This window comes from Acanthaster planci, linkage group LG02 (assembly GCF_054643075.1).
Source record: "Acanthaster planci isolate LZ-2023a linkage group LG02, COTS_SCS, whole genome shotgun sequence".
Classification (NCBI taxonomy): Eukaryota; Metazoa; Echinodermata; class Asteroidea; order Valvatida; family Acanthasteridae; genus Acanthaster; species Acanthaster planci.
This window is the reverse complement of record NC_141778.1, coordinates 31222990-31242868: the sequence shown is the minus strand read 5'-3', so window position 1 is coordinate 31242868 and position 19879 is coordinate 31222990. Positions and strand designations below refer to the sequence as shown.

At 45.2% G+C, this 19879-nt stretch overlaps 1 protein-coding gene and 1 long non-coding RNA gene across 2 annotated transcripts in view; one reads left to right on the top strand and one right to left on the bottom strand.

The window, feature by feature from the left end:
- Nucleotides 1-19879, bottom strand: part of LOC110976912 (uncharacterized) — a 112089-nt gene that overhangs the window by 63470 nt on the left and 28740 nt on the right. The window contains 1 exon segment of the mRNA XM_087132616.1: nt 8518-8643. Coding sequence (XP_086988742.1) covers nt 8518-8582 — 65 coding nt within the window. The 5' untranslated portion in view covers nt 8583-8643.
- LOC147800149 (uncharacterized) lies at nt 9307-16498 on the top strand. The gene is made up of 2 exons (XR_015424548.1): nt 9307-10121; nt 16078-16498. It is a non-coding gene; the product is annotated as an uncharacterized LOC147800149 (long non-coding RNA).

Here is a 19879-nt window from a genome sequence, read left to right as displayed (position 1 = left end):
TCCACTGGAAAGAACATCTGCAGTTTGTTGAACAAAGATTGGTCTTGCAGAAAAATACCTTGGCAGAACGATACTGCATTTGGCGCAGATAAAGCTTCTGTTATGATGGGGAAATCACCGGGGTAACAGAAAGTGATTGTTACATTATTGGTTGTCCCTGTCACATGATCCACAACACAGCTGAAGAGGCTTCCAAGTGTTTACCAGTAAAAATGAATGAGTTCTTAATTGATTTACATAACTATCTGAACAAGAGCACCAAAAGGAAACGTCTGTAAAATCATTTCAGATGCTTTGTAATAAACCAACAAGACAAATTTTTAAATGCTGCTCGACCAGATGGCTGTCCTTGGGTCGGAGCCTGGGTAGACTTCTGGAACAATGGGAACTGCTACTTATGTTCTTCAAGGAGAAAATGACTGAGTCAAAACCAGGGAAAACATGCAAGGTGAAGACTGCTCCTGAAGTCAAGTCTAATCTCGAAATCAAGTTGACTTCCAAAGTCAAGTCAAGTCTGCTCCTTAAGTCAAGTCTACTTTCAAAGTCAAGTCAAGTTTGCTCCTGAAGTCAAGTCTACTCCCAAAGTCAAGTCAAAGTCAAAGGAAAACAGTACTGACACATGCAAGTCCTCAAATGGATGACAGTACCAACACATGCAAGTCCTCAAAAGGATGACAGTACCAACGCATGCAAGTCCTCGAATGAGATGGATGTCTCAAACCCCTACTTCTGTGAGAAGTTTCTATGAAACAAGTTGTGACAACATTTTGACGAGTTGGTCTCTAAATAATGAATTGATACAGCACACAGAGATTGCGGATGTAGAATTTTTCTCCATCAAATACTTTGCCGATAGATTTCCTTAGAGGGATGTGACTTTGACAGTGTCAGTCTTGAAGACGACTTTGTCAGCTACCAATTGGAAACACTGACAGCAGGCATTACCTACAGTCAAGACACTGCCAGCTGCAATGCAGTGGAGACTGGAGTTACAGTTATTATCATCTTCAGTCAAAAAAGGAGATGAAACTATAGGGGCCTATAACAGACAAAAACTTCAATACATACACATCATGTGACAAGGACAATATTCAGGAAAATGGGCTAGGGGCAACAAAAGCAAAACAATTTCTCCATGGACCTGCTGCCCCTAATCCCAGTAAAACAAGGACTGATAAAAATCATACAAAATAATAAATAAAAACATTTGTTAGCAGTGATTGGCCAATCGTCCAATCACTCTTTGCAAACGGTCAATCCTGCTGAATTCACTGACTAAATTTTTTGGAAACAATCTTTCACACCTGCGAATAACAAAGAAGAGCTGATTGGCTGATGGTGGAAGTATTGACAAGATCAATTGCTTGTGCAAAGATCAGATGACTGCACACACAGTATTGACCAATCCTGCCCCACATAATGCTCCTACAAATACAAAAAAAACTGAGAACACCAAAGTCGCTATAGTTACTGTAACTGTAACGCAACTTCCAAATTCTGAAGTTAGGGCAGTGGCACCCACAGCTATTACTGTCAATCTATACATGGGGTGAATTTCTCTTTTAAAAATCTGGCCCTCTCTGCAACCAGGATTTCAATGTTTATTTATACCCCAGAGAAGGCGTCCTTGTCTACTATCAATTACGCCATCCATCAACACACTGCGGGTGGCCAGTCCGACCTTCTGCCGGATCTACTTTTCCAGTACATGCAGTTGAACATTGCACATGGTGTGCGTGCGTTGGACTTACATTTACTGCACAGCAATGCACAGTACATTGAGTATGTGTACACGGAACTGGTCCAACCTGAAGGTGAAATATTTTTATGTATCTTGCTGGGGAAACTCGACTGGAAAAATTCGATAATCGTGGCTTTAAAGGATTATTTTAGAGGAGGCTTCCATGGAGTTTGAAGTGTAATCTCCTTTCATAGAAAAGTACATGTGGATTGAATGGAGTGAATTGAAAAATAAAAAACAAAAAAAGAACTAGAAGTACCAACTTAAAAAGAAAAACCCACGACCAATTGCGCTGACCCATCTGGTTCCTAGTTATGTACAGCATCAGGAGGGCTTGTAAGGTCCGACACCCAACTCTAGGTGGAAGTATCGTCTACCAATGAGTTAAAGTATTCCCTCCCGATGATCTTCATGTGAGCAAATTTGGTCAAAAGGGGTCATGTTGAACCTACAGATAAGTGGCTGCAGACTTAAAGATTAGGCCTCTGGTGATGCACATGGGTAGGAATGAAAATGAAATAAAACATAGGCCTTTTAAAACAAAATTGATTGGTGTGTTTGTGGACTTTACAAGGTGTCTGTGGGCGATAACACAGCAGCTAAAATGTTAATAAAATAAAAACAGTATTGCTTTATACAGCTGTATGTATAATAATCTAGCAAAATTTCTTAATATCGTTTGTGTCCAACAACGTCTGAAAACTTACAAAAGTATTTAATGTGTATGAAATAGACCATGGAGGAAAGTTTTCCTTCCTCTATAAATAGACAAAGCATTGTCGATATGGTTGCCTAAAAGTTTTTCTGGAGTAATCTCTAAAAAGATCATTTGTGACCTGCCAACACAAAATGAGCTGGAAGTCGGAATTGTCAAAAATTGAAATATTGGTGTTTTTAATTTAGCAAAATAAAGCTTTCCAGTGATATGTGCAAAATAAAGTTTTCCAGTGATATGTACATGGAACACTTAGTGTAAAAGTATATATGGTAACAATGTGACATTATTCCTTCAGCTTTGCACCTTTGTTTCATTTGACTTTGAACAGACTTTACGCTCATTTTGTCGTAACTGGTTACATTTTGTTGAAGAAGCGTCCTGACAGCGAAATTTAGTGCATACCTTTATCTGCCTTCTCGATTAACAGGCAGAATTCCGACAATGAAGTTCAGTGCATACTTTGATCCCCCCTCCCAATAAGGGGGCAGAATTCTGACAATGAAGTTCAGTGCATACAATGATCCCCCCTCCCAATAAGGGGGCAGAATTCTGACAATGAAGTTCAGTGCATACTTTGATCCCCCCTCCCAATAAGGAGGCAGAATTCTGACAATGAAGTTCAGTGCATACAATGATCCCCCCTCCCAATAAGGGGGCAGAATTCTGACAATGAAGTTCAGTGCATACTTTGATCCCCCCTCCCAATAAGGGGGCAGAATTCCGACAATGAAGTTCAGTGCATACAATGATCCCCCCTCCCAATAAGGGGGCAGAATTCCGACAATGAAGTTCAGTGCATACTTTGATCCCCCCTCCCAATAAGGGGGCAGAATTCTGACAATGAAGTTCAGTGCATACTTTGATCCCCCCTCCCAATAAGGGGGCAGAATTCTGACAATGAAGTTCAGTGCATACTTTGATCCCCCCTCCCAATAAGGGGGCAGAATTCCGACAATGAAGTTCAGTGCATACAATGATCCCCCCTCCCAATAAGGGGGCAGAATTCCGACAATGAAGTTCAGTGCATACAATGATCCCCCCTCCCAATAAGGGGGCAGAATTCTGACAATGAAGTTCAGTGCATACTTTGATCCCCCCTCCCAATAAGGGGGCAGAATTCCGACAATGAAGTTCAGTGCATACAATGATCCCCCCTCCCAATAAGGGGGCAGAATTCTGACAATGAAGTTCAGTGCATACTTTGATCCCCCCTCCCAATAAGGGGGCAGAATTCTGACAATGAAGTTCAGTGCATACAATGATCCACCCTCCCAATAAGGGGGCAGAATTCTGACAATGAAGTTCAGTGCATACTTTGATCCACCCTCCCAATAAGGGGGCAGAATTCTGACAATGAAGTTCAGTGCATACAATGATCCCCCCTCCCAATAAGGGGGCAGAATTCCGACAATGAAGTTCAGTGCATACAATGATCCCCCCTCCCAATAAGGGGGCAGAATTCCGACAATGAAGTTCAGTGCATACAATGATCCCCCCTCCCAATAAGGGGGCAGAATTCTGACAATGAAGTTCAGTGCATACAATGATCCCCCCTCCCAATAAGGGGGCAGAATTCTGACAATGAAGTTCAGTGCATACAATGATCCCCCCTCCCAATAAGGGGGCAGAATTCCGACAATGAAGTTCAGTGCATACAATGATCCCCCCTCCCAATAAGGGGGCAGAATTCCGACAATGAAGTTCAGTGCATACAATGATCCCCCCTCCCAATAAGGGGGCAGAATTCTGACAATGAAGTTCAGTGCATACAATGATCCCCCCTCCCAATAAGGGGGCAGAATTCTGACAATGAAGTTCAGTGCATACTTTGATGCCCCCTCCCAATAAGGAGGCAGAATTCCGACAATGAAGTTCAGTGCATACTTTGATCCCCCCTCCCAATAAGGGGGCAGAATTCCGACAATGAAGTTCAGTGCATACTTTGATCCACCCTCCCAATAAGGGGGCAGAATTCTGACAATGAAGTTCAGTGCATACAATGATCCCCCCTCCCAATAAGGGGGCAGAATTCTGACAATGAAGTTCAGTGCATACAATGATCCCCCCTCCCAATAAGGGGGCAGAATTCTGACAATGAAGTTCAGTGCATACTTTGATCCCCCCTCCCAATAAGGGGGCAGAATTCCGACAATGAAGTTCAGTGCATACTTTGATCCGCCTTCCCGATAAGGGGGCAGAATTCCGACGATAAAGTTCAGCGCATACTATGATCCGCTCTCCAAATAATAAGGGGGCAGAATTCCGACGATGAAGTTCAGTGCATATTTTGATCTGCCCTCCCAATAAGGGGGCAGAATTCCGACAATGAAGTTCAGTGCATATTTTGATCTGCCCTCCCAATAAGGGGGCAGAATTCTGACAACGAAGTTTAGAGTATACTGTACTTTGATCCTTAATTCCCGCAACCAATGTATTTGTCAACGTCAGTGCTTTCTATGTCCATGAGAAAATATAGTCCGACTTTAACTTTGTGATCAATAATCCAATGGTCCACTAGATTCATTGAGAATTTATGAATGATTAAAGTCAGAGTGTGAACACAGACAAGCATCAAATTTGATATAGTTCAATTCCATTTTATGGCATATCACGTGAAAGACTTTCTATGCCTTAGTGTTATTCATGCACTTGCAAGGCAGCTTTTCACACATGCATGCTGAGTAAGTTGTGGCCCACACAAACGACTCCACAACTCAAAAATTTAAAGTAACTCAGGCGCTTGAGCACCGATTTGAGCCATCAAAAGGGGAAAATGTGGTTTCATAACTAGTCAAAATGGAATGCTACACTAGTTTTGAGCATATTAACTGGATGTGTGTTGAGTAAACTACAGGCAAAGCCCACTCGCCACCCGGTCAAGCCAAAGTCAAGCCCTGTCTGCGGTTTTGCACCAAGCTCGTAAGAAAATCCCGAGAGCCATAACACTAGCTGATAAGAGATCCTCAAATCCCGGTTCGACCTGCCAGAAAACCTGAGTTCAGGCTGCTGAACTTGGGTGGGTTCTCTGATAAATGAGAATTCACAGCATGTAAGGTACCGCGATAGCTCAATTAAAATACATGCTGATCAACAGCGAGCTCATTGAGTTTGAGTCATGCTCATACCACACATTTCAAACAAAAGATGGTTACGAGGGTACAGGAGACAGAATAGCTGGTGATGCTTGCTGGACATAAGGTAAATACTGTGATAGAGATAGGGACTGAACCACAGTGGACACATTTGTCTTCTTTCCATTGATTCCAATGGTATACTTTTCAGTCATAAAATCAAAAGTTTTCATCATCTACCTCAATTAAAACACCTAATCTGTTAAATCTGTTTATGATGAAACGTGTAAAATCATGAACAGATATAAAATAAAGAAGTCGAATTGTATGAAATAAATACAAATCTTCACCTCTTGTTCTTGGTTCTGCAACACATGCATGAGCACACACTACCCCAAATGACCCACGAAACTGGTCTGGGCAACTGACAGCGATCAGTTTGAAAGCCATGATGTTCAAGTATGGTCACATGGCTACTGCAAAGAGTCAGTGATTGGACAGTCAGTACAATGGTTACAATGGGGTGAGTGGCACCGATCAGGCAATCTGGCAGGTACAGGCTGGTTGTCCGACAGCAGTGATAGTGCGCAGTGTGTACGAACACTGTATCCCAGTGTGAAAAGACAAAGTGCATTCCTTCCCCGCATCGAGTGTGGGGAAGGTCTACTAGAGAATACCTATCCAAACAGTCACTACATATGCAAATTTCCCATGCGCGTATTATTCATTCACTGAAAAGATTTGATCACCCCTGGTGCATCCTGACCTCCCACAATGCAGCGCGCCCTCGCCGCCATGATCGTCCTTTTCGAAAGCGACTCAAAAGGTCAGAGCCAGAGTGGGGAGGACGGGCGGGAGAGGACTGTTTGGGCAGGTATTCTCTAGTAGACCCGACCCAAACTAAATGTGGGGAAGGAGTCTACGGCACTCTACCTACCCAAACAGTCACTCCACATGCAGAGCAGCACCGGTCTAGGTGGGGGTTGGCAAAAACACATCTAATGCCGAGAATACACTTTAAATATAAACAAAGAGGAATGTATAAATTTAGAAGTGGTAAAGGAACTTCATAATGACTTGTCGTCCGTCCTATAGGAGGTCCCTTTGACCTCTGTACTGCGGACAGCAGGATTGTCCCGCCATTTACGATGTTGCAATGCAGGACATCCCTCAAGTTGCAGGAGGTACATGTAGGAGACTTCCAACATGCAGTTTTGCAGATGTCCGCAATGGAAACATCTCCAGAGTAAGACCAAGATGCAGATCCTGCTCTTACGTCATGAACCCTGATGTAGTAATGACTATGTTCATCAGAGCTTAACACCAGACTGGATTAGCAAATCTAATGGCCGAAGCTGTCCAGCAGGCGATAGTGCACTGACACCACGGGACCATGTGGTCTCATGAACGTCCCTTTTATTCTATTCTTTTAGTCAGGTACCACCTCAGGATATGAACAGGGCCCCAAAGTTTATCTGCATCATCTCCAGAATGTAAGCAGGTGGAGAGTGTAAAGATATCAGAAGGATCAGGTGAGGGAGTCTGATCCTTCGTCAGGAAGCCAATTGAAGGAATGAGGTGAACACCGTGCAGCTCCCACTGTAGATTGCCCTCGACAATGGGGAGAGCCTATAGTTTGCTGCCTCCTCAGGAGGTAACCATTTTCAGGAGAAGGGCCAACCTGACACGGGTGGGCATAAGGCAGGTATTATTTAGGGTTCAAACAAAGGACCCAAAAGCATCAAGAAAAACCTAGCTTAGGTTTATGGCTAAATCAGTTTCCCAACTAGGGGACACTGGATATGAGTTGAAGATACTTGTAGCTCTGAGTGAAAGAAGTACATAAGGAAGTATGTTATAGCACTCACAGGAGCGTTGGCTGGAGCCAAAGCTTAACAATTGACGCACATAACAAAATGCTAAAATCTGCTGTCACAAATTTGAAAGGTGGGCAGGTGATGTCCTGTGTGGTCATGGCTATAGCATTGCTAAAAAGTCCCACCGACGAGGAAGATCGTTGGAAGTTGAGCAAAGAGATCGATGTGAGGCTGCTCTATCATCCCAGGGAGAGTGTGGCTGCCACTATGTTGTCGGACCTTGCCATGTGGATCATGCAAGTCAACTGCTGATTCCTTGTCCTTTTCGTTGATGTGGCTTTGGTTGACAGTGTGAAAAAAAAAAGGCAAGAAAGCCGCAAGTCATACTCAAAGACGGAGAAGACATTATTATTCAGAGTCTCTAGCATGACTGTAGTGAGGTCTGGAGGAAAGGAGAACTCTACTTTCCCATCAAAGGAATTTACCTTGATAAGAGGGGAAGAAATGAAATAGGTCAGAGACAAAGACTTCATGTAACCTAGATAAAGTTGGTGTCAGTCTTTATCAAGGAGTTCCTAACAAAGAGGCTTGCTAAGTCAAATGCATAAGTTGTCTTTAGCGGCACTGTATAACACTTGAATATGCAGAAGGGTATTGAAGATATTCATGTCATATTGAAGGTAAGCCGTGTTCCGTACCCGGCATAGCTGCTGGTGCCTCGACTGCGTCGGCAAACTGTGATCATTTTCATGCATGCGTGAAAAATAAATGGCCGGTGTAGAGGAGTCAGGCCGCATGATGTTTGCAATATGAATAACAGAATGTGCGTCCATAGCAACTCACTCTGAGAAGACTACTCATTCTCGTACATGTTAATCTTAATTGGAGGAAATTGCTAGTACTTTCCGCTCAAGGAATGAATCTCTGTGGACAATAACCACTTCGATGTCTGAAATCGTGCTAAGAACTAACACAGAACAGTGTAGCAAAAACGGAAGCTCAATAAATCAAAGATGCCTCGAAAGACACATCCTAAAAAAAAGACATGGTGCTAAAAAAAGGACAATCATGACAGTGGGTGAAACTCTGGGTGAAAACTAAAGGCAAGACTGAACGATAAACAAGGACAATTTGATCAATCTCAAAAATGTAACAATCGAGCATCCTTACCTTTCTGTTGAGGACAAAGTAATGGATCTTGATGGGAAACCCCATGAAAGCAAAAATGTTTCCATGGCAATGAAGGATGCTGTCTCTATGGCAATGAAGGATGTTACTGTCTGTCACATTGTTTGCCTGCAAAAATAAAAGGAAAATGAATTAATAACATGAAAAAAACCAAGAAATTTTAGTCCCTGTCAGAACTTTAAACAACTATAACACAACTTTTGTTGTAGTATATATATCCAGTTTAGTGACTTTTAAACAAGAAAATTTGTCAATTTCTGGGCAACACAGTTGACTCTTGTTATTATGAAATCCACAAGACCCAGTGAAAATGTAAATGGTATCCAAACTTGGAGGAATGCGGAGTGCAGTGCTACTGGTTTATTGTTAGGTCACCACGCGCATAGATTCTACAGAGTATATACACGTATGCACATACAGTAAAATCTTAATAAGTCGAAGCCCGTTAAGTCGAAACTCCGTTTACCTCGACGTCTTTCTGCATTCCTGACAAAAGAATAGGCCTTTATGTACAATAAACTATCCGTAACCAGAAACATCAATGCCACTAAAGCCGCATATCTCAAAGTTTTGGCAGGCCAGTTAAAAAAAAACCTGAAGAATGATGAATAAAAGTGATGAAAGAACGCTTGCCTTCATTATGAGTCATTACTGTCACGCGCACGGCTTTTCTTTGATGAGCCGAGCATGTTCACAAGGGCTGCCATTGTCACGTCGACAAGCACTGGGTGGGCATCAACCACAGCGCCAGTTGTATTGATTGTCTGTAGTGATATGGAATTGTATAATACCAGCGGCTGAGGCCGAGTCTATGGTGCCAGCGTGCTATTTTTAGTTACATCTACCCGGCATTAGTGGATTCAATGTTTTACAATGTATAAGATTGGGACTGGAAGAGGCGCGGGAAGAAAATGGTCAGGAGAGTGTGTGGAAGGAGGATGACGGAAAGGAGGAGAATAAACAGGGATTGACTGGTCCTTCCAGAAGGAAATTTTGAGCCTGTGCAAGACTTCTCATTTTGGGTCTGTTATAAGGTAACACGGATGGGGTGCTGGAAGGACAGAAGAGAGTTAATAGTCAAACCTGTGAGTGAGGAAACTTTGTTAACTTGTTGATTTGTGAGCGGTACAGCGATAGACTACAACGGTGAGCAAGGCCGTGAGTGACTGTACAGGACCACTTGAACTACTGGTTAAGACTCCTGCAAGGCAGAACCTAGAGTGGACTGAAATTGGTGTGAACCGCATGCTCGTAGCGGTGTTAGCTTTTGAATTCCCGTTCTCCAAGCTGTGAGAAAACTCCTACGAGCGCCAGGAGTTACTCGGAACTGAGTTCGGACAGTGACAGTCAGCTATATCTGGAGGAAAGGGCAAGGAATGAACCTGTCGTCGTGGCTAACTGGACCATTAAAGCGAGAATAGAGGAAACTGGATCGGCTGGGGATTGTAGTGGAGAGCAGGCTGTCGCCAGGAGTGAGAGGACCACGGTTTGGCCGAATTGACTGTGCAACTGACAGCCAGATCAACGGGGAAGTACGAGGAGGCTGTCGTCGTGGCTTGAGTGGCTGAGGGGACGAGCACCGCCTGGTGAGAGTGAATCCTAGGCCCCTATATTCATTATTCGCTCTGGACGTTTGATCGACCTTTTATTTTGACAAGAAGGCATTGACTTTAATGAAAACATTAGAAGATGTGTTAAAAATTATTGATTGAAAGTAGCCTGTCTTCTCGGTTGTTACTTTAGAGTGAATGTCGATATTATTGTATTGAATTTTTTTTGCTTATGTTGTAAGTCGTGAGCTTTTTGTGGCCCTCAAATGGCGACCTCTGAATCTGAGACAGATTTGATTTCACAACTTGTGAAAGGCCTCACCGATGCATTGAAAACAGGCCAGTCTAAAGGAGGGGAGCGTCCCATGAAACTCTCAAAGTTTCATGGAAAACCTAGCAAGTTGGGTGACCGTACAGTTAGGGAATGGCTTGAAGAAGCCGACGTATATATCAAACAATGCAAGATTCCTAGTGACGAGCAGGCACAGGTTGTGTTTAACCACCTTACTGGGTCTGCTCGCGAAGAGGTCAAATGTCACCCGGAAAGCGTTCGTTCCAATTTGGCCGCACTAAAAAAACTGTTGCGGCAGCATTTCGGGGAGGTTGAAACTGTGCAGGGTTTGCAAAAGACCCTGTATGAAAGGAATCAGCAAGAAGATGAGTCTTTGATGGATTTTTCGAGGGCACTCATAAGAATTCATGACAGGATTTTAGAGGTTGCCACTGAGGCTGAAAGGGGAGCACTGGTTGCTTTGCGAGACAGAGTTCTTATAAGGCAGTTTGTCGCGGGGGTTCGTGCTCAATCTGTAAGGTTGGAATTGAGGCGGCTTGAATTGGAAAAGCCAGAGCAGACATTCAACGAAATGAGAGATGCAGCGCGGGAACTCTTTCGAGATATCGAAAAGGTTTCTAAACCAAAGCGCTCTGCGGCAAACACAGTTACGGCCGTGGCTCGTGATGAGGGTTTTGATCCAACCGAATATACGGAAACCTCTGATCTAGTGGACACCAGCATTAATAGTGCCCGAGCAAATGTGGATGGGCAGGGTTTGCCAGAAGGTATAGCGTGGCAATTGGAACAGTTAAGCAAACAACAAGGCCAAATTGCTGATCTTCTGCAACGGTTAATCGCACGGGAAAGCCCAGTCGCCAAGTCTGAAGCTAGGGCTCAGGGTCGTTCGCAATTACGGTGCTTCTACTGTAAAGCGCCTTGGGCATGTTAGGGCTGATTGCTGGAAGCGCAGTGCCGACCAACAGGCCTCTGGGGCACCGAAAGCGAACAATTCTCAAACAAATCCACCTACAGCTGGGCAAGGGAGTGCCAAAGCGGTAAACTCTCAACCTCCTCCACTGTAGGCCAGGTGGAGGAGAGGGAAGATATTTTGGCCTCACCCATAGAACCAGTACGTACAAAGGAAGAGCTAATAGATTTTTCAGCTGACGATGCTCTGAGTTGGCTGGTGGGACAGACTCCCAAAGCAACTGTAAATCTAGCAGGTGTGCAAACGTCATGTTTGTTGGACACTGGTGCTGAGGTTTCGATGATTAGTTCTTCCTTCTATGAGAAACAGTTGTCAGATAAAATACAAAAAGTTAAGCCAATTGGTTGCCATATCCGTGTATCGGGGGCAGGGAATGCTAACATTCCAGTGGAAGGCTACGTGCGGTTACCCATGGGTATTCAAAATCTCAAGATTGACGCACATTTTCTGATTGTTAAGAGTTCTCATGAGGGTGAGGTAAGCAGCTGGTGTGGTTGTCCAGTTGTGTTAGGCTGTAATAATCTAGAACGTTTGACAGATTTGGCCATTGACCCCAAGCACAGTGACGCATGCGCGTTAAGTGCGACCATGAAATGGTATCGTGTGTCGAAGGAGCCAAAACCCAACAATAAATCGGGACAGCAAGGTAACAAGCCAATAACGGCTCGTACGGGTCGTTATGCTGTCATGGTTTTGCCAGGTGAAGTCCGTGGTGTTACTTGCTACGTACGTTCGTCGGCTTACATGAAGGGTAATTCTGTGGTTGTTCTGGGCACGTATGAGAATACTGTTGGGTTGGGTAGGACATGTAGAGTAATAGATACACTTCAGGATATAAGTAGTAATGCCGTTAATGTCCTTGTGGCGAATGCTGGGATGCATGCAATTAAAATCCCGCCTCACACCAAATTGGCTACTATCGCTGAAGTGGTTCCCAGAGTGACTCTGGAAACCGGTGAAGAACCTGATCTTTTTCATGTAACAGTGAACCATGTCACGATTGGAGAGGATAGTGGGGGAGACCCAGGCGTCAATAGCAGAGCTCCGAGTGAGGAAAAGATCAAACCTCCGGTTTCGGAGGTTTACACGTTCCATGACGGGACGCAGTACACACTGCCCCCTGGGCTGGAGCTGGGACTATCCGGATTCGAAAAGGAGGATCAGGATAGGATCGTTGGGGTTATACGCAAGCATGATTTTGTCTTTTCAAAACACCCATTTGATGTTGGCTCCTGTGATAAGCTGGTTCACAAAATACACACGACTGATGAGACCCCTATCAGCCAGCCGTATCGGCGGATACCCCCACAGCACATGAATGAGGTTCGCAACTTGGTTCAAAAGTATCTTGACCAAGGGATTATTCGAATGAGTGCTAGCCCTTACGCAAGCCCAATCGTACCAGTTCGGAAAAAAGACGGTTCACTGCGCATGTGCGTTGATTACCGAAAACTCAACGCACGCACCGTGCACGATTCATTCCCTTTGCCGCGGATTGAGGAGTCCCTGGAAGCCCTACGTGGGGCTCGGTACTTCTCTTCCCTTGACCTAGCACATGGATACCATCAGTTACACATGGAAGCCAATTCTATAGAAAAAACGGCATTCAGAGTGCCTTTTGGCTTATTCGAGTTTTTGCGAATGCCATTCGGACTGGCAAATGCACCTGGTACATTCCAAAGAGTGATGGAACAATGTTTGGGGGATCTTAATCTCACTGAACTGCTTGTGTACCTGGATGACATCCTGGTCTTTTCATCAACACTGGAGGAGCATGTGTCGCGGCTAGATCATGTTTTTTGCGCGGCTGGCAGAGTATGGGCTAAAGGTCAAGGGTAGTAAGTGCCGGCTCTTTAAGAGCGAAGTAAACTATCTCGGTCACATGGTCAGTGCAAGGGGAGTCGCGGTGGATAGTGAGAAGATAAAACGGATTGTAGAATGGCCTGAACCGAAGACAGCTGAGCAGCTGCGTTCATTCATGGGCCTCGCGGGATATTATCGTCGGTTTGTAGCAGGCTTTGCAGCAGTCGCTGCACCCTTGCATGCCATTTGCCGCCGGTTAACCGAGGTAAGGGGAAGAAATCACATGAGGTAACAGCGTTTGTTTGGAATCCGGAAGCTTAAGCAGCTTTCGACAAACTGAAGGAAGCACTAACGCGAGCCCCTGTTCTGGCCTATCCTGATTTCACGGTACCATTTGTCCTTGAAACCGACGCTTCACTGAAGGGTTTGGGGGCATGCTTGACGCAAGTCGGTGAGGATGGTTGCAGGCATCCGATAGCGTACGCGAGCCGCGGGTTGCGGGGTGCTGAGGTAAATTATCCAGACTACAGCTCCTTTAAATTGGAGCTTTTAGCCCTTAAATGGGCAGTGGTGGATAAATTCCGCGATTACTTGCTAGGCATTCCCTTCACTGTACTCACGGATAATAATCCGTTAGCGCACCTGCAGACGGCAAAACTAGGTGCTTGTGAGATGAGGTGGGTAGCACAGTTAGCCTCTTTCAATTTTGGGGTTAAGTTTAGATCAGGCCAAAGCAATCGATGTGCAGATGCATTGAGTAGGTACCCTGGTCATAGCAGTTCGGAAGTGAAAAGTATCATTCAGCACACAGTCCCAACCAGTGCAATTCCATTGCGCGCAAGGGTAGGATTGGCCACAGCTAAGCAAGCGCATGGTGAGGAATCTTCCTTTGGCTTGGGACCTCCAGGGCTATTTCCCTCTTGGTCTCCAGAACAGCTTGCCGCACTACAGCGCGCTGATCCAGAACTTAAGGTTGTTTGGGAATATTGGGAGAATGGTCTAGTCCCGGGGGAAGTGAAGGGCGGACCGAGGCTCCCGCGGGAAGTAAGATTGTGCAGATGCATTGAGTAGGTACCCTGGTCATAGCAGTTCGGAAGTGAAAAGTATCATTCAGCACACAGTCCCAACCAGTGCAATTCCATTGCGCGCAAGGGTAGGATTGGCCACAGCTAAGCAAGCGCATGGTGAGGAATCTTCCTTTGGCTTGGGACCTCCAGGGCTATTTCCCTCTTGGTCTCCAGAACAGCTTGCCGCACTACAGCGCGCTGATCCAGAACTTAAGGTTGTTTGGGAATATTGGGAGAATGGTCTAGTCCCGGGGGAAGTGAAGGGCGGACCGAGGCTCCCGCGGGAAGTAAGATTGTGGTTATGGCAATGGCCACGAATTGTGGTTCGTAGCGGCGTTCTTCATAGGAGGGTGAATGATCCACTCCATGGTGAGATACTCCAAGTCTTGCTACCAAAGGTCCTTTGGCATCGCGCACTGGAAGGCTGTCATGACAAATGGGGTCACCAGGGTATTGCACGTAGTGGTGCACTTTTGAGAAGGCGTGTATATTGGCCGCGCATGACAGCAACAGTCCGGCGTCATATCAAGCATTGCGAGCAGTGTACCGTGGCCAAGGAGGCGCAGCCCCAGCCTAGAGTGCCAATGAGGCATCTCCTTGCTTTTAGGCCCTTGGAAGTTTTAGCGGTTGATTTTGTAAAGTTTGATCGGGGAAGTGGGGGATATGAAGATGTGTTGGTGATGACAGATGTGTACACCAAATTTGCCCAGGCAGTCCCATGTAAGAATCAGCTCGCCGTAACAGTTGCGCACGCCCTCCGAGACCACTGGTTTACCAAATTCGGGATCCCAAGCCAATTGCACAGCGACCAAGGTAGAAATTTTGAAGGAAAGGTCATTCGAGAACTATGCGCGTTGTACGGAATAAAGAAATCACATACCACCCCTTATCATCCTGAGGGTAATGCCCAAGCTGAAAGATTTAATCGCACGCTGTTCGGTCTTGTCAAATCTGTTGATCAGCGGACGCGACACAAGTGGCCGGAGTTCCTTTCCCACTTGGTCTACGTCTATAATGCCACCCCACATTCTACCACGGGTGTAGCCCCGTATACGCTTATGTTTGGACGGGAACCTCTGATACCCTTCGACCAAATTCTTGGCCGCACAGATTTAGCATGGGAGCAAGACTTCGTAGAAGCTCAAGCGAAGTTGATTGATAAGGCTGGGGAAATGGTGAAGAAAATGACCAAAAAGTCGGCAGAGCGCAACAAGGCCCGCTTTGACTCGAAAATAAAGCATTGCAAACAGATAAAACCAGGTGCCAGAGTACTCTTGAAAAGAGGCGCATTCAAGGGTAGACATAAACTTGAAAATGCGTATCATCAAGAGACATACATTGTAACCGAAGTAAATAAAGAAGGGGACGTGTTAAAGATCCGTCCTTCTCAAGGGGGAAATGAGCGCACTGTAAATAGGAAACTTCTGAAAATGCACCCATCGGCAGGGTCAACCTCGGAGAGTTCGGAAGAAACTGACTCTGGTGACGATCTTCTGCCTCCCTCCAGTGCGCGCGCGAGTGAACATAGCCCTGTTAATTCCAACGAAAAAGAAGGCGTAAGTGTGGATCAAGTATGGGAGCCACCCATCGAACGTAACGGGGGGACAGTGCCTCGCAGGAGGTCAGAGCGATCCACAAGGGGCGTGCATTCGAACCCTTATCACTTGCCACGGTCTGTTTTAAAATGATAACGTCAGTTGGCCAAAGGTCTGAGAATTTACTGCGAGACTGAGGAGCTTCCGGCAGGAAAGGCTTGGGGTATCCAGTTTTCTCCGGGGTGAATCAGGCTTGTCGTGCTCTGGACCGTTGACCGTAGGTTGGAGATATGTACCAAAGTGCCCTTTTGTGATTATTTTCCAGGAGAATAGCGTTGAAAGAACTCCGTCGTGCTGATCGTGTCACCAGGTTCTCTTTTGGGGGAGGCTTGGGCAATCCAGTTCCCTGAGCGAGAATCTGACTTTGTCTCAGTTTGTTTTGAATGTTGCTTTTGCTCTTAACTATATAGTAGCCTAGAGTTTTATGATTGTTGTGTAACTTAAACTGATTCTTTAAGCATTGTTGGCAAGATGTCCTATGTTCTTTTTGGGCACAGTTTTGTTAAGCGCCTGGGAGGCACAAAAGAGTTTGAACTTAAATTCAAGTTTGGCAAGGAATCTGTGTCAGTCAGTTGTTATGGGGAAGGAGGCCTATCTTTGGCACGGATTGAAGCAAAAAGGAGAACTTATATTAGAAAGCTAAGGAAGCTAGCACCAAGAATTTTAATCGTTGACTTGGGAACTAATGACTTGTGTGCGCAAGATGCTTCCCCTTCTGGAGTTTATGATAAACTTTGTAAATTTGTGCAACGTATCACAGATGAGGGGATAATTCCCGAAGCTATTGTTTTTCTTCCTGTTCTTCCAAGAACTAGAGGGATGTTTCGAGAACAGGTGAGTGTGGAGGTTTTCGATCGGCGGGCAAGCGAATTCAATGGCCTTGTCGAGGCAAGATCATTTGTAGAAGATCGTTGGTGGCAATGGTCGCATAGAGGCCTGAAGAACCCAAGATACAATCTAGACGGGGTTCATCTGAATAAAATTGGCCGCCGACAGTATCAAAGAACACTACGCCGGGGTGATCGCTTACTTCCACGCACATCTTTGGAAATAGGTAAATACGTTAGCTTTCCGCAGTTGAAAAAGTTAAATCGAAATTAGTGTTAACAACTTTCATTATAAGGGTTTTATCCAGATTTGCATGTTTATGTGAAAATGCCGAGATTTTCATGCCATGTTGTGACAATTCATTTATAATATCGATCTCCGGGTGAAGATCGGCCAAGTATGGGAGGATGTAGTGATATGGAATTGTATAATACCAGTGGCTGAGGCCGAGTCTATGGTGCCAGCGTGCTATTTTTAGTTACATCTACCCGGCATTAGTGGATTCAATGTTTTACAATGTATAAGATTGGGACTGGAAGAGGCGCGGGAAGAAAATGGTCAGGAGAGTGTGTGGAAGGAGGATGACGGAAAGGAGGAGAATAAACAGGGATTGACTGGTCCTTCCAGAAGGAAATTTTGAGCCTGTGCAAGACTTCTCATTTTGGGTCTGTTATATGTCAATGCGGGCCCAATTGTGGCCTAGAAGCCGACAGTCCAACCGAAAACTCTGCAAAGGCCATGTAACCGCAGTGGAGTGAGCATGTGCATGACGCCCGAAAACCTGGCTGTCAATGCCCTCAATTGTTTTGTCTGTTTGCACTCTAGCTGTCCAATCCCTGCCGCATGATGGCGGTCCGATGAAAAGCTTGGCTTGAACAATCACCAAGCGTGATCGATAACCAAGCCACGTGGACCAAACGTGTGACTGCATAAAAGAAGAAGAAAAAGTTGAAGACGTTGAAAAACGTAGTGCGAAAAGGTGGACATCGCAATGGAATGGGGAATTCCTCACTCTTCACTGGCGACCATAACGAAAAACATGGATAAGGCTGGGGAAATGGTGAAGAAAATGACCAAAAAGTCGGCAGAGCGTAACAAGGCCCGCTTTGACTCGAAAATAAAGCATTGCAAACAGATAAAACCAGGTGCCAGAGTACTCTTGAAAAGAGGCGCATTCAAGGGTAGACATAAACTTGAAAATGCGTATCATCAAGAGACATACATTGTAACCGAAGTAAATAAAGAAGGGGACGTGTTAAAGATCCGTCCTTCTCAAGGGGGAAATGAGCGCACTGTAAATAGGAAACTTCTGAAAATGCACCCATCGGCAGGGTCAACCTCGGAGAGTTCGGAAGAAACTGACTCTGGTGACGATCTTCTGCCTCCCTCCAGTGCGCGCGCGAGTGAACATAGCCCTGTTAATTCCAACGAAAAAGAAGGCGTAAGTGTGGATCAAGTATGGGAGCCACCCATCGAACGTAACGGGGGGACAGTGCCTCGCAGGAGGTCAGAGCGATCCACAAGGGGCGTGCATTCGAACCCTTATCACTTGCCACGGTCTGTTTTAAAATGATAACGTCAGTTGGCCAAAGGTCTGAGAATTTACTGCGAGACTGAGGAGCTTCCGGCAGGAAAGGCTTGGGGTATCCAGTTTTCTCCGGGGTGAATCAGGCTTGTCGTGCTCTGGACCGTTGACCGTAGGTTGGAGATATGTACCAAAGTGCCCTTTTGTGATTATTTTCCAGGAGAATAGCGTTGAAAGAACTCCGTCGTGCTGATCGTGTCACCAGGTTCTCTTTTGGGGGAGGCTTGGGCAATCCAGTTCCCTGAGCGAGAATCTGACTTTGTCTCAGTTTGTTTTGAATGTTGCTTTTGCTCTTAACTATATAGTAGCCTAGAGTTTTATGATTGTTGTGTAACTTAAACTGATTCTTTAAGCATTGTTGGCAAGATGTCCTATGTTCTTTTTGGGCACAGTTTTGTTAAGCGCCTGGGAGGCACAAAAGAGTTTGAACTTAAATTCAAGTTTGGCAAGGAATCTGTGTCAGTCAGTTGTTATGGGGAAGGAGGCCTATCTTTGGCACAGATTGAAGCAAAAAGGAGAACTTATATTAGAAAGCTAAGGAAGCTAGCACCAAGAATTTTAATCGTTGACTTGGGAACTAATGACTTGTGTGCGCAAGATGCTTCCCCTTCTGGAGTTTATGATAAACTTTGTAAATTTGTGCAACGTATCACAGATGAGGGGATAATTCCCGAAGCTATTGTTTTTCTTCCTGTTCTTCCAAGAACTAGAGGGATGTTTCGAGAACAGGTGAGTGTGGAGGTTTTCGATCGGCGGGCAAGCGAATTCAATGGCCTTGTCGAGGCAAGATCATTTGTAGAAGATCGTTGGTGGCAATGGTCGCATAGAGGCCTGAAGAACCCAAGATACAATCTAGACGGGGTTCATCTGAATAAAATTGGCCGCCGACAGTATCAAAGAACACTACGCCGGGGTGATCGCTTACTTCCACGCACATCTTTGGAAATAGGTAAATACGTTAGCTTTCCGCAGTTGAAAAAGTTAAATCGAAATTAGTGTTAACAACTTTCATTATAAGGGTTTTATCCAGATTTGCATGTTTATGTGAAAATGCCAAGATTTTTTGTTGTGACAATTCATTTATAATATCGATCTCCGGGTGAAGATCGGCCAAGTATGGGAGGATGTAGTGATATGGAATTGTATAATACCAGCGGCTGAGGCCGAGTCTATGGTGCCAGCGTGCTATTTTTAGTTACATCTACCCGGCATTAGTGGATTCAATGTTTTACAATGTATAAGATTGGGACTGGAAGAGGCGCGGGGAGAAAATGGTCAGGAGAGTGTGTGGAAAGAGGATGACGGAAAGGAGGAGAATAAACAGGGATTGACTGGTCCTTCCAGAAGGAAATTTTGAGCCTGTGCAAGACTTCTCATTTTGGGTCTGTTATATGTCAATGCGGGCCCAATTGTGGCCTAGAAGCCGACAGTCCAACCGAAAACTCTGCAAAGGCCATGTAACCGCAGTGGAGTGAGCATGTGCATGACGCCCGAAAACCTGGCTGTCAATGCCCTCAATTGTTTTGTCTGTTTGCACTCTAGCTGTCCAATCCCTGCCGCATGATGGCGGTCCGATGAAAAGCTTGGCTTGAACAATCACCAAGCGTGATCGATAACCAAGCCACGTGGACCAAACGTGTGACTGCATAAAAGA